At 38.2% G+C, this 16,033-nt stretch overlaps 2 protein-coding genes across 2 annotated transcripts; both read right to left on the bottom strand.

Moving 5' to 3' along the window:
• Positions 1–904: 904 nt before the first annotated feature.
• LOC145318316 (uncharacterized) lies at positions 905–11,913 on the bottom strand. Its single transcript, XM_080159620.1, has 2 exons — positions 9,120–11,913; positions 905–933 (listed from the first exon to the last, which is right to left on the bottom strand). The coding sequence occupies exons 1-2, from the start codon at positions 11,653–11,655 to the stop codon at positions 905–907; spliced, it is 2,565 nt and encodes an 854-aa protein (XP_080015746.1). The 5' UTR covers positions 11,656–11,913.
• Positions 11,914–14,156: 2,243 nt separating this feature from the next.
• Positions 14,157–15,378, bottom strand: LOC145315960 (uncharacterized). The gene has a single exon (XM_080156197.1). It carries the CDS (start codon positions 15,312–15,314, stop codon positions 14,379–14,381), a length of 936 nt encoding a protein of 311 aa, XP_080012323.1. The 5' UTR covers positions 15,315–15,378; the 3' UTR covers positions 14,157–14,378.
• Positions 15,379–16,033: the final 655 nt, after the last annotated feature.

Below are 16,033 nucleotides of genomic sequence, written 5' to 3'. Positions count from 1 at the left end.
TTTCGTATGCAGACCAGTGTATTTCATGGAGTATATAATAAGTGTTTAATCAATTAAGCAAAATTATAATATCTGCAAATCTATGATTTTGCAGTTATTACAATTGAATACCACACCGTAGAACTAAATATTATTCACAATTAGGACTTCCAGATAAATGCATAGCATTCAAAGGGTTCTTTTGGGTGTTTAATTAAAAAACTTAGCTGCAGAACATTACAGTGTCAACACATAGGCAGCAGATTTGAATATACAGGTTATCACAAGGTTATCAGATTAGCGAAGTGTTGCAATTTTACTGTTGTGATAGCTTTTGCCAACTCGATCCAAAAAAATTTATTTAGCGCGCATGCATGGAGACCTATAATAATTGTAGCCAGCCATTGCGCGCGGGAATGTAAATAGGGTGTAAGGTCAAATCTTGGAATTCGGTTTAGGAAATCTCTCACCATAAATTTATCACTAGTATTTCTTTCTCACACACATAAACCATACAACACAAAATCCCCCCACCCCACCTCCTCACCATAAAAATAGATAAATCCCCCCTCCCCCCCTTCTTAATAAAATTCTTACCGCAACGCTTTTTATATTGGTCTCCGCCCTCTTCCCACCTTTACCTAACATTACCCCCCTTGAACCCCCTAAAAAAAATGTGGAACCTCCCCCTGGTATTTATTCTTCACTTCCCTTCTTGGTTACTCATTGGAGAGGGAAAAAAATTCTTAAAAGTAAAACAAGTCATCATAGGGTATTTACCATGGTTCGGGCATTCATGCCGTTTTGTTAGCAAACCGCTTCTAGTCCCCCAAAAATGCTAATCAGCCGAAATATAATTTTTGGATAATCTGCAGGATGATTCATGATTCATGCTTTTTTTTATCAATTGTCGTTCAGAACCGGTTTAGATCCAGTGGAAATTCATTAGATTCTCTGAAAAGTTAATATTTAAATATTCACAGAGTCAAAAAAGCTATTAGTTATTCTTAGTTTTAAACTTCAAAATTGTTATAAAACTTTTCTCTGTCCATTTTAAAAATTCTTACACATAATACTCACAAACACACAGACACAACAGTATTTTTGTGTGAAATGACTTAGGAAAGTTTTATTGGCGATTTGTCTTTTTTTCTGAAAAAAAGGGTTTGGTGAAAGGTTTATTTTTACACTTTTTAAATTTGTGTGGGAAGAAAAATAATATTGGTGTGAAGAAAATTATACTAACGATCACATAAATATGTGAAAACAAGGATGACAACAATCATTAAAGTGAAACTACATAAATCTGACAAAGAGACAAACGAACAGTAATAATTAATATCAATTATCAAACAATCTGGATAAAAAATATCTGGAGATTAAATTATGTTGTAAAATTACACAAAATTCAATATGTTTTATACTTTTGTGTCCTTGTAGAGATGCTACGACGCTTAGCAAATAGTGCCTAATCATCACAGTAATACACATATAATTACATGAAAGAAACAGAATGTCTGACATTAGGAAAACTTGATACTAATCGATGAACCAATATGGTTCTCCATAAGAAAGTGAAGCTTTTCCCAAAAGAAATCACATAAACATTTTTAAAGACTTTGAAGTGGAATGTAAACTTCGACCCCTCCCCTCTTCCCTCAAATGTCTTAAGATGCTTCTAGAGCGTGGCCGCTGGTAAAATATGAGCTTAATAGTATGTTCCTCTCAAATTAAATTTTTCGTCAAAATAGCAATTAATTAAAAGACAGAGGTAATCTTTTTAAAAAAATGAATATGAAATTATATGCTGTCCATATCATTGCAGCAATCATCATAAAGGTATCAAATCATTAGGACAATATTTACATTCTTAAATTTATTAAGAAAGCTATCCGTTACGCCGTAATTAATAAAACAATTTTTCGTATTCATTCGATAGGAACCGGTTCTCATCCATACGAAAAAACTATGTCTAGCATCATATTATATCTAGTTTTCTACGAATATAAAAATGTACAATCATAAGATTAAAACCAGTTTTTATAGACCGTGCCTTCGGCACCTCGGGTCTAAAAAAAACTGATTTTAATCTTATATTTGTACATTCTATATCCGCGGAAAGCTGTTTATAATACGATGCGAGAAATAACTATTACAAAATGTATAGAAAATCTATCTATTATTTTCTTCTTAAATAACCATAAATTGAAGAACGTTGTTTTTATGTACATAAATTTGAACTCCGACAGACAGGAAACAAAAAATAGGAAAGACGGTTGATGGTCTTTACTCTCAAGTGTCAAAGTTCAATATGCACTTTGGCCAATGATTGGACACAATTAAGATCATAACTATGGTCGATATTGGGAAATTTTTATATATATTCGACGGGATGCAGGGTCGACGTATCTTAATTCTATATATTAAGACAAGTTTCAGAACGCTACAAAATATTCATTAACAAGGATGAAACAGCTTTAAAAGCAAATTTCTAAAATTAGACGGGGGGACAATCGAACAAAAACAGAAGCAAAACATGAATTTGTACGTCAAAACAAAATTGTACAAAATTTTTTTGAAAACTTGAGTAAATACAGGATACAGTAAAAGGACGTACGGAACAACCCTAATTATAGAAAAACTTCGATTTAAAAATCTTGTAATTTCAAAATTTTATACAGGTTCAAAATTCAAAATAATCAAGGGATCATGTTACTTGTCGATGCAGCGCTGCACTTACAAGTAACATGTTTAACTTTGCTGCACTTACAAGTAACATGTTAAAGGGAGATTAAAAAAGGAGATAGGCAGACAATGTTAGTTATATTTTTTATTGAAAATAAGCTTTTTAGTCATTTCTAAAGTACTTCAAAACCCCAAACAACTTCCTTCATCTTGAACCTTCTTACAAAGTTATTTGGATGAATACATGTGGAGGGATCGCTATAATGATAATGTATTTTACAATTTGTGCAACCAGATTGCTATTCAATATCATGTGTAATTATTTAATAATATTTTTGCATATATTCAAAACCATTACTAATAAATGTTTAGCTAACGAATTAATCTTAATTGTTTCTATTTATAATTATATTAGCATCTCTACAGGGAATGGAGCGGGGATATTGCTGCATCAACAAGTAACATGTATGAGTTTGCTGCATCTACAAGTAACATGTGATAAGCGCTGCATCGACAAGTAACATGATCCTAATCAAGAATAATAAACGTCGTTATGCAAAAAAAAATTTTAATGGTCTTTTTTTCTATTTTGCAGTTTTTGTCCAAAAATGGAAAATGCATTGTTTTTATTCTGTTTATTTATTAGTCCCAGCCACACATAGGTTCCTGTCATATAAAAGGTCACAAAATTGCTTATTTTCCCCAGAAAAGTAATAAGGCACAGTGATAAAAAAATGGGTATTTAAAATATTGTTTTTTAATTTTTACCTTGTGGTCAAAGTTAAAAACCATCTATAATACAAAGTAGCTTGATGTCCGTCTGTCCCTAATGATCTCGGTAACGACTGAACCGATCGGATTCTACTCTTCAAAGAATATACTTACTGGTCCTGTGGTGGTTTTATGCTATTTTCATGAGGAGTGGGACACCCCTGTTTCGGTACGCATGCCTTGCCGTACACGAAATCTTAATCTCCAAGCCCTCCGAATGACCAACATGTGAATGTTTACAAATGTGTATTTATTACCATGAAAACGGTGAATCTAAAACAAAAATATAAAAATTAATTACATAGCATTAATGGTTTATTATTTTTGTATATCGAGGTTGCGTGATTTCAATTTAATTAAAAATATAAAATTTCTAAAAAACTTTAAATTGGCACGAAACATATTAAATAGCATCAGAAATTGATAATTTTAGATTCAAATGATCAATAAAATTAAGGAAAATATTCGTATGTCAAAAGTTAGCAGTTAAATGGTCTATTTGTTGAAAAATTAATGTTTTAAATTTCTTCGTAAAAATATACCATACTACACTTATTATTAAGAATTAAGATAAATTCTTACCACATTATGATGTCAAACTAAGCAGGAAGGCTTATTTGAGATCTTCCACGGATTAGAGCGCATGTATATCCATCCAATACATTATTTTTATTCACGTAGCTCTTCACATGGGAATCAACAAGGAAAAAATGTGCGCGCCTTTGTTTGTTTACAAGCGAAGCGCGGAGACAGTTAGGAATGCCGCGTAACACACTCATTCTCTGGTGTAAGGAAAAGGGAATTAATGGGTTCGAACTTGCCAGGGAATACAAGAAAATCATTCCAACACACACCCGTCTAGTCACTGGGAATCGAACACAATAACTCATCTTAACATCATGCGTGCAGACAGTGTCCACAAAATCACAATCTCATAACGCATAAATTACAAGAGTTTAAAATGGCATGGCCATCAGGCCTAAAATTAATTATGGTAACTTACGAACACCACAATAACTCAAACCGACTCCACTACCACATAAGGATAGGAATAAGGAATGGGAAAAGCATTCAACATTCATGAAATGCACATTTACCACTCACACATCTCATTAATCATGGCCTCATAATCTCAATTAAAGTTAGAATTACAGACCATGTAATTGCGAATACATGAATTAATAATCAATAGTACCTAAACTTTGATTAGGTACCTACATAATAATAGGCAAATGATTTTTATATTAAAAATCGCATCAATAATTAAATAATCAACTCAAACTTTTAATCAAAAGAAAGAAAGATTAAATAATGACATTTTTTCTACTAAATCTTTTTGCTAGAAAAGAAAAATAGAATTTTCATAAAAAACTTCTCAAAATTAAGCATTTCTCCAGCGGAAAAATACTCGGGCTTACATCTAGACATTCTTAGATAAAATAGGTAAATCCTTAAATCTAACATGTTTAATAAAAAAGATACTTAAATCTAAATAAAATATGACTGTGAAAAAATCATCAAACATCGGAAAATTAAAATCTCATAATTTTAAATCTTCGTGAATCAAAATTGCGTAAAATAAAATTGCAATTGAAATATGCAAATTAAATTACCAAAATAAAACAAAAGCTCAATTATAAGAAAAGAACTTCTCTAAATGCTGAGTTTGCAATTTCTCTCTGTTTTAAGAAGAAAGCAACTTGTACATATTCATACAGTCAAAATTAAGGCAATTTGGGGCCTCAGTTAGAATGAACCCCTCAAGATACAAACTAACCAATCTTTCAAATATTAATAATGCCATGTTCCAGCTATCCTGACGGACGTTATGTCTTTCCATCACAATTTTTTGATACTGCATAATTTCCGACAGGATTTCTGGCGCAGGGCTCCATCAACTGAAAATAAACATAATTAGTGATGTTTAAATCAAATCAAAAATTAAAAGAATCATGAATAATTCAAGAAACTTTAGAATCATCAATCAAAGCAATCAAAATAAAATTATCTTATGCTTTAGTTTTGCCGTTCTGTAGTATGTCTGGCCGAGGTAACAGAGCTAAGATACACTATAGAGCGGTCTTATTAAGCTTAAATCTTCGAACTCAAAGAATCTACTTAATTCAAGACGAAAAAAAATCTGCATTTTTCTTTAGGTACATCGGTTAAAAGGTAAATAGAAATAATTTTAATATATATGTAATATTAATTATCTATGTGATTATAATAAATCTTAAAGAAATATTTGTATGATGTAAAAAATTTCATTGTGTTACTTTTTATCATATCGAATTTCAATTAAACAAGGATAAAAATGTTCGTATTTGCGTAGGTACCTAGGAAAATTTCCGCGAAAAAAATCCCTGGTCCCGGAAAGACTTAAATCATTGAAAAAACTTGCGTAAACGTATAAATAACTTAAGTTTGCATTTCAAATGAAAAAATCTTGCGTCGATTTGAAAGTTTAAACGAAATTGAGTCAAAATTTGCGTTTTTTGTCTTTCGAAAAAAAATATCTGATAAATCTACCGTAAAAATAAATTTCAAAGTTAAACAAGAACGATACTTATACTAAACTTTGGGTAGATTGATCTTGAGCAGACGTCTTGCGGAAGTCTCGTTACTCGTGGCGGCTGCGTCATCTGATAATTTGAACTTGCAAACCACGGTCCTCCCACCTGGGCGCACTTCTTCCACACGCCCCAATCTGAACTTCTTCATCAAATTTGTGCTATCGTCGATCAGCACCACGTCTCCCGGCTCGAGCAGCACCTTGTTGCTGCGCCACTTGACGGACTTGAGTAGCTCAGGCATGAGCTGCTCCTTGTACACCTGATGGAACTGACGGGTCAACTCCTCCAAGTTCTCCAGCCTCCTGGTGATGGGCTCTTTACAACCTGTCTCAAAGGTGCAGATTGCATCGTTGGTCCTGCCGCCTAACAGATCAGCAGGTGAAATTATTCTCCAGCAATTGACGTCATCTCCTTGGGTGGCATAGGTCAATGGCTTAGAATTCAAGACTCTTGCAGTCTCAGCACACAACACCAATAAATCATTGAAGGTTACAGTAGCACCAGCCAACTTCTTGTTCAACACACGCTTGACCAGCCCAACCTGCCTCTCCACAGTACCCACGAACGAGTGTGCTGCGGTGGGCACCAGATGCCATTCAAAATGCATTCGGGTATCCTTCAAAAGTTCATCCATAATTCGCTTGGCACCGGCCATATTGGTGCCTCTGTCTGTGGTAACCCTTCTAGGCATGTTGTAAAACGCCTGAAGTTTTCTCAAGCCGACCAGCACGGCTTCAGTTGAATAATCAGTCAACACATCAACAAACACAGCCTGTGTAAATCTACAGGCCACAATCAACAACCAAACTTTGTACTTGGTCTTGGAACTCCTGGTGCCAACGCCAGGCTTCGTAACTTCGATCGGCCCCGCAAGGTCCATATGCACCTCCTTGAAGGGCACAGAGGGCTCGACACGATCTGGCAGAATATTAGCAATTGCGGGACTCGAACGCTTGGCATATTCAATGGAACATGCAGCACAACTCTTGACCACTTTCATAGCCTCCATGCGGCCATGTGTGATCCATGCATACCTGCGGCTTTGCGCCAACGTCTTACGATGGCCTCCATGCCCCAATTCATCGTGGGACTGTTGAAGGATGAGCCGCGCCAGCCTGTTGTGGCGGCTGAGCAAGACAACACCTGGGCTGTCCTTCATAATCTTCCTGGGGCCTCCAGCAGCGGCCTCAAGAGCCTCATCTCCTTTCCCGGACATTTTCAATATTGTAAATGTCCTAAGAGGATAACATCCATCATGACCCACAATGGGCCAACAAACCTGGACCTTGTGATGATACGGTTGAAGAGAGTCAAATTTCCCCTCGGCGTCCATGGTCATCTCCTCCTCTTGGTTGAAGGAAGTCAAAAACAGGTCACAAACAGAATCCATGTATGTATTTGTGAAACTATAGTTCTCATAATACTTAGAACTATCATTGTTGCTAACACCATCCTCATTTGCTGCAACGCCACGTTTCTTGATAAGCAGCGTTTTAAAGCAGTTGGCAGCCTTAAGAACTGCGGCCACAGTCCTCCTTGCCTGCCTGTAGGTCCTTCTTGCCAGAGACCTCCAAAAATTATTGTCCACTACCTGTGTGAACATTACCTTGAGCTTCGCCATCTTGGGATTTAGCTCGCTCTCGGGAATGGATGCATTTACCTCACCCGCCGTCTTAACGGGCCACTGGTCCTGTTCCAGGCGCAACCAGCTTGGACCTTCCTGGTATGTAGATCCAGGTTGTACATCCTCAATCGTACACAAACCACGCGTTGCCAGATCGGCAATGTTGTGCTGGGTTGGAACCCATCTCCAATCTTCAGGGCTCGTCAACTGTTGTATCTCGGAAACACGATGACTGTTAAAAACATTTAACATAACACTGTCACTGGATAGCTGAGCTAGGGCGCAGCTGCTATCACTAAAAAACACTTTGCCAGAAATGTTGAAAGGTAGGGCTCTGGCAACAGTATCCACAAGCCTTGCCAAAATTAGACAACTAAGCATTTCTAACCTTGGTATAGACTCAATCTTCACTGGTGCGACACGTGACTTGGCGCAACACAAAACTACATCATATCCTCCAGGAACTGGCCATCTCAGGTAGGTGATGGCTGCATAGGCCTGGTTAGATGCATCGCAGAAACCAACAAGCATTGGAAGCCCCAACGGCTTATCAGGAACCATCGAACGTCTGAACGACACATTTCCAAGTGCCGAACGGTCCTGGAGGCTGGACACGAGCTCCGACCTCAACTCTCCAGGTATAACATCATCCCAGTTGCATCCATGTATGCAAACTGAGCGTAGACAAAGCTTGGATTTAAGCAGCAATGGCGCTGCTAGACCCATTGGGTCATAAAGTTGTTGCACGATTCTCCAAACTTCACGTTTAGTTATCAACTCAGGTAGACTTCTCCAGAGGTCCTCCAGATCCAGATCCTCCAGTAACTTTCTACCCTTAATCTTCTCGCCGTGGTTGGCTCTGACAGGTAGGAACAACTTATCCTGTTTAGGGTCCCATACAAGGCCCAGAACTTTTACACTGTCAACATCATCTCCAGAATAAACAACAGATTTAAACTTGAAATTGCCAGGTGCAATCATATCCTCCAGCTCTTGGACCAGCTGGACAGCTTCAGGTTTGCTGTTATGACCGCTCAAACAGTCATCCACGTAAGTACAAGTCTCCAATTTGACCGATGGAGGATCTTGATACAAAATAAATTCGGAACTGAGTGGTTGCTGAACATCTCTCCACACATCCTGCTGGGCTACAACGTCACAACCTCTAATCTTCTCAGATCCATAAACATCTTGAACATCCTGCTGGGAACGTCCACCAAAAATACGACCAGTAAGTCTGAGGGCGGTCACGGCCATATCTCCAGCCAAGGCCTCACCAAAGTTGATGGTTTTGGTAAGGTAGACCTCTGGCTCTCCATCAACTGTATCAGCGAAAAAAACACGTTTCAGCTGAGAATCTTCATAGGTAGCTAATAATGAATTATAGAACTTCTGAATATCAGCCACGAATGCACACTTATAACTTCTGAACCGGATAAGATTGTGCATCAGAGTATATAATGGAACTGGTCCGTCCATCATAATACTATTGAGGCTTAGCCCCTTGCAGCAGAGGCTAGAATTGGCGCATATCCTTAAGGGCGTGGAAATAGACTCTTTATATGCGCAGACTAGGCTCGAATAATACACGGGCTTAGTATAAGCTAGGTCTTCTGGCGAAGCTTTCTGATACACTCCACGAGACACAGCTTCTTGAAACACTTGGCAGAAGGTGCTGTATTCACCTTTTTTAATCATTCTCTGCCGGTCACGTAAGCAGATCTTATAGGCCTGCTCTGAATTGTCAAATAACACACTTGGCGGCTGCTTGTAGGGATATGAGGCCGTCCAAATATGGTTTTCAAGATCTAATGTCAGACCTTCTTCAATCAGCTGCCGCTTACGCACGTCCAAGGCGGACTGCCCGGCGGCTATGGCGGCGCAATGACGGCAGTTCTTACAACCGCTGCACATTGATGGCGGCTGTATTCCCAAACTCTCAGTACTCAGGAACTCCATCTTGCTGACCTCCAACTTCACAGCTTTACAGGCGACAGGATTAGCAACAGTCCTGCCATCTGCAGACACAACTAAATAGCCTGTACCAAATAAGCTTCTGTACAGTCTAGAATCACCAACCATTTTATCTGCACACGGAAACATAGCTGGTGTTAAATGGCCGATTAAAACATCAATCTTGCCGTCGACCATAGAAAAATTATCAGGCTTCATGTTGAAAATATCGGCGGCGGCTGCAGGATCAATAGAACGCAACCCTTCTTCAGTACCAATGCTGGGCACTACCGCCGCCTCCAGAATATGTGAATTCCGGTTGCGGTCAACCAAACAAATCTTGACTGTAGGACACGCTTGGCTCTTTCCATCTGCCAGAGAAATAGTAGCTGTGCGACCAGTAGATGGCAACTCTAACTTCTTGGCAATACTTCTAGAAATCAACGTCAAATTTGCTCCACTGTCCCACATGGCATTGACGGTGACTTGACGTTTGTCAGCCGCCAACGCCGGGACCTGCTGCAACATCAGCATAAAATTGTTCTTGCTAAACAATTGTGATTCATACACTGCCGCAACTTGTCCACTAGCAACTGATTCATGTAATAATGAATTATGAGGCTGGTTGCAACTGTCAATGGTACAGCTGCCAAGCTTATCGGCTCTGGGACAATCGGCCACCCGATGCCCTTTTTGTAAGCAGAGCAAACAGGCGCCTATCTTCTTGATGAAGACTTTGCGTTCAGGAACAGACATATCCCTAAACTTGGAGCACTTAAACAACAGGTGATCAGAGTTACAACCTTCCGACGGGCAAGGCTGTTTCTTCTTGGTCTTAGCTGGAGACCCAGGTTTACCAACGGCTGTAGCTGCGGCCGCAGGATTACCTTTCTTCTTGGAGGGGGTGTCTACATCGATTGAACACCTCATCAAAATGGCGCCACGCTGTTCCTCTATAATCTTCAACAGCTTAGGAATATTTGGGGTATCCATCGAGCCCAACGCCAGGTTGAGCTTGTCCTGGAAATCACGTGGCAACTTTTTGGATAACATTTCCAAAAGAATAATGGTCAACCACTGGCTTGTGGTGACTTCCTCATCATCATCATCTTTAGTCAGCTGCTCGAGCTGGCTAACTGCACCACCAAACTCTGCTAAGACTGTCACAATCTGGTTGGAGTCCGACGGTTTAGGCTTCTTCTCCCATTGGTTGAAAAGGCAGAGCATCTGACGTGTTTTGGACTTAAAACGTGCGTCGAGGTAAGCCCATTGAGATTCATGTGATTGAATCTGAATTAACTGAAGTCTTAACTCTTTATTTTTGCAGACCTTTTCACTGCTCAACAATAACTGTAAATATGACGGGTCCTGTCCTACGGTAAGCTTTTTAAAATTGTCCTTGAAACTTACGTAGGCTGACTCTGAGCCGTCAAAGCTTGGAAGAAGACGTTCGTCGACACGATTCATATATCCTGGCGTGAACATAGAACCGGTGCCGAACTGTGGTGTGCCAAACGGCGACACAAATGGCGATGCTGTCGAAGCACCCGCCGTCGTTGTAGGCGGCTTCACAGGTTCAAGCTTAACCTCGGCCAGCCGTTTCATCAAAGCAGACAAAGTGTTTATAATTGGTTCTGGTAAGGGAAAGTATGACCCTTTAATAACCTTCACAATCTTTAAGCAACGATCATATAGTTCAGCCTTATGGTCAGGCAAATTATCACCAACTAAATCAACAACACTTTGAATGTCACTAAGCTCCTCCATAGCATCTAGAGCATCTTTCAGAGCGTTATAATCTTTTTGCACAGTAATTATATTAGAATAAATGTCACTAAACTCCTCAAGCTCTTGGATTCTCACACCAAGCTTGCTAAAACCGACCATAATGCTATCGAATGTCTCGAACTTGTCATGGACAAGGATTGACTCCTTAGTGAAATGTCTAACATCAAGCTCTGAAGATTCACTGACCAACTTCATCACTTTATCTAGTTCACTGGTTAGGGCCTCGACGGCTGGGCGCAGCCGTAGTCCCAGTTGAGCGCCTTTATTCTTTTTAGGACCCATGATTGTCACAATAATTAACTGTACTGATTACGATTATAATAGTGTGTGGTAAGGTATCACAACCAACACATTCACAAAACTTCACAGATATTTTCTTAGCCGCATCTGTTCTGTCTCGTTTTCATTGTTTCGGTACGCATGCCTTGCCGTACACGAAATCTTAATCTCCAAGCCCTCCGAATGACCAACATGTGAATGTTTACAAATGTGTATTTATTACCATGAAAACGGTGAATCTAAAACAAAAATATAAAAATTAATTACATAGCATTAATGGTTTATTATTTTTGTATATCGAGGTTGCGTGATTTCAATTTAATTAAAAATATAAAATTTCTAAAAAACTTTAAATTGGCACGAAACATATTAAATAGCATCAGAAATTGATAATTTTAGATTCAAATGATCAATAAAATTAAGGAAAATATTCGTATGTCAAAAGTTAGCAGTTAAATGGTCTATTTGTTGAAAAATTAATGTTTTAAATTTCTTCGTAAAAATATACCATACTACACTTATTATTAAGAATTAAGATAAATTCTTACCACATTATGATGTCAAACTAAGCAGGAAGGCTTATTTGAGATCTTCCACGGATTAGAGCGCATGTATATCCATCCAATACATTATTTTTATTCACGTAGCTCTTCACATGGGAATCAACAAGGAAAAAATGTGCGCGCCTTTGTTTGTTTACAAGCGAAGCGCGGAGACAGTTAGGAATGCCGCGTAACACACTCATTCTCTGGTGTAAGGAAAAGGGAATTAATGGGTTCGAACTTGCCAGGGAATACAAGAAAATCATTCCAACACAACCCCCAACCCCCCAAAACAGAAACTTCCATTTAAAAAAAAAATGTGGAGGTTGTTGCAACAGTGGTACTTCACCTATTGGGGCAAAGACCCCCCAAAATTGTTTGGGGGGGTAAATACCCCCTCCTAAATGGTTGGGGGTGCCTCTGGCACCCCCAACGTAGGGGTCAATTTTAAATGGGGGGGAGAAATGAAAAAAATTTTGGGGGTGCCTATGGCACCTCCAAAATCGTTTGGGGGGGGGTAATCGCCCCGTTACCCCCCCCCCCCTTGGACGTCTATGATTACATGAATATTTTATTTTAAATGAACAGAAATATATTACTGTGGTTGAGGAAACGAGGGTACAGGAAGGTCATATTACATATTATGTTCTCATAATTATGTATTATAAAAAATTTGCAAGGATCAATTGGTTTATAGGACACGTTTCACAGAAATTTATTTCAATAGCTGCGACAATTAAATTTTTATTTGACGAAGCCCAATTTGTCCCACTGTGAGGAAGACGATTCCTATATGACGTCATATAAAGGGAAAAGAAAAAGGGAAGGGGGGGGGGTGAAAGAAAATCTCTTCAAAAGAGATGAGAGAAAAGGGAATGGTCTTCCTCACAGTGGGACAGATTGGGCTTCGTCTTTATTTTTACTTTATAAAAAAATCTAATTCACTTACTTAATGTAAATATTAGGGTTGGGCCGGATACTTTTTTGGCCGGATACCGGATATCCGGCTGATTTCAAACGCCGGATATCCGGTAACCGACCGGATATCCGGCAAAAATCCGGTTATCCGGCCAAATTACCGGATAACCAGCCAAATTACCAGATACTAAAGTAGCAAAAAAAAATTTCTTCAGAAATCTAATTCACTTACTTAATGTAAATATTAGGGTTGGGCCGGATACTTTTTTGGCCGGATACCGGATATCCGGTAACCGACCGGATATCCGGCAAAAATCCGGTTATCCGGCCAAATTACCGGATAACCAGCCAAATTACCAGATACTAAAGTAGCAAAAAAAAATTTCTTCAGAAATCTTATATAAATTTACATAAAGTTAAACTTGTTCAGAAAAATGTTCTTCTAGCTTCAATAATAAGAAAATTATAGCCATTTAAAATTTTAAAAAGCAGAGATTTTTGGTGTAAAGTATAAAAAATTATAGAGCCGGATAGTTTCAATATCCGGCATCCGGCCCAACCCTAGTAAATATATGTTAAAAGTGCTGTTAGCTTGTTATTGTTGAGCAAATTTGGATAATGAAATTGATGATTCCTATAATAGTTAGGTACTATTTAGAAAACGTAGCAACTCTATGATCATTACCAAAAAGTCTGAACGTCCTTTTAAAACATGCTGATTTTTTTCCACATTTTTTTTGTATATGATTATCCTATTCATCTGATTTTTGTAATAATGATTCTTAGGACAAGTTATTAAAAGCGAGGAAATTCTATAATCAAATATTAAAAATTAAATTTACGCAATATTGCAACAATTCTATGTACAATTTCGTTTAGACTTAGAAATAAATGTTCTGGTTATACTTATTGCTCGTTTAACTTTCAATCAGATTTTAGAGCTTTATGGATGTTGTCATCATTGTTTAAAGCATATACAATTAGTGATTGTTTAAAAAAAGACCTAGTTAGGTCATAATTTTGAAAAATTAATAAACACAGAAGTATTAATTCTAAATTTATTTGACTGAATGTATTTTCAAAAATTATTTTGATCAGAATGAATATTAATGTAATGATAACTAAATATAATATAAAAATCAATATGGTGAGGGTTAAAAAAATATTTTTTGCTTTGAAAGCAATTCACTTTTGGAAATTGTCTGCTGATTATGAACTTGACATAACAGACTGGTGGTTACAGGATTACATCAAATCCAACAATGTCTATTTTGGACAGTTTCTGATGAATGTCATCAAAGAAAAGCTGGCAGAGAATGTGGCCATGTGAAGGGCTGTCCATCCGTCCCGCGAGGTGAGCCGCAGGTCAGCTCCATACTTGACAAGAACCTTGGCCACGGCCAGGGAGCCACCATCCTGACAAACTTGCTGGATTGGTGTCACTCCTTCTTCACTGTAGTAATTAATATCAACAAGCTTGCCGTTCTCCTCAAGAAACTCGTCCAGCTTATCGGCATTTCCTTCCTTGATAAGATCCAGCAACTTAATCTGGAAAGTATTATCACCTGAAGTCTTTGATCCTTGCTTTAACGGATGGGTATAGCTGCCGTTGTTGGCGGACGGTACAGGTAACGTTATCACTGGGCTTAACGGAGCCAGCCGTTCTTCATAGATAGTCCCAACATATTTAGGAACTTTAGCTGCTGGTGGACATATTAACGGAAAGGCAGAACAATCTCTTTCTTGGTCATGATCATCACAAACACTTTCATCCTCTGAATATTCAGAATCACCGGTAGAATCAAGAGCCACTGATTCAGGTGAGTCGGGATAAACTGATGTTGAATCTTCTAGCGCACTTGTGGTACTTGTGGGTGAGCTAGACAATCTTCTAATGCTCTGGGGTGAGCTGGACGGGCTGCTAAAGCCGCTACGATTGATAGCTGCCAATTCACGGTTATCACGACTTACATGGCAGCCGCTGGAAAATGATAGCTTGCGTTTTCTACTATTCTGATAAACACGTTGATGATGATGTTGATAGCCTAAATGTTGTTGATGATCAGTTGTGGGAGTGCTGGGTAAACAGTAAGAAGCCGGGTGCTGAACCCGAGGGTCCTGGGATAATTTATAAGATGCTACCATCATTGTAGAATTTGTATAACGATGACTGCTTGAATTTACAGAAGTATTGTATACCATACTTGGTATTTTTTAACAGTATATTAGAGCAGATTATCTGCTGTGAGTTTGCACGTCGGAAGTTTGTATTAAACTAACTTGCGGCATATTTTTGTGGCAGAATTTTCACATACGGGATTATGCGCCACTATTTCCCGTTCCCACACACACTCTCCGGTTCACTTACACCCCTACCAGGGGGATGGAGGGTAGTAAGGGAAGCAAGTATTGGGGGGAGGGGGGGGGGTTGGTATGTTGGGGAAGTGCTTTAGTTTCTTAAATAAAAGGGAGCGTCCTATTTCCTTCCCTAAATTTGTTATATCCCCAAATTATAATTTCCCCTCTTTCATTTGGAAAAGGACAAATCCATTTAAATATAATCTAAGGAATTTATGTAACCATATTAAATTAAGATTAATAATACATTTCTGCTAATGTTCAAAATTTATCACCAAAACAAATTAAATTACTAAAAATGAAATAATTATTAGAATAAACTGTATTGTTTCCTTATACCAGAAAATATGGAAACAAAATAATCTATTTCAAGGTGCAATATTCCAGCCCTACTCAAGTTCTTATTATTAAAAATTATTAATTTATAGCCTAAATAACAAGAAAAGCCTAGGTTTTTAAAAATTAAAATTATCAGTCTCTCTTCCTAAGGATAAAAACCTTAAACGACTGAAAACTGTTGACTTAAAATTGGCTTTTGTCTCAGCTGCGGCTGCCGAGCCCTG

Source organism: Acartia tonsa, chromosome 4 (genome assembly GCF_053477335.1).
Source record: "Acartia tonsa isolate MP-2025a chromosome 4, ASM5347733v1, whole genome shotgun sequence".
In the NCBI taxonomy this organism is placed as follows: domain Eukaryota; kingdom Metazoa; phylum Arthropoda; class Copepoda; order Calanoida; family Acartiidae; genus Acartia; species Acartia tonsa.
Note: the sequence above shows the minus strand (reverse complement) of the source record. Positions and strands in the feature narration are given on the sequence as shown.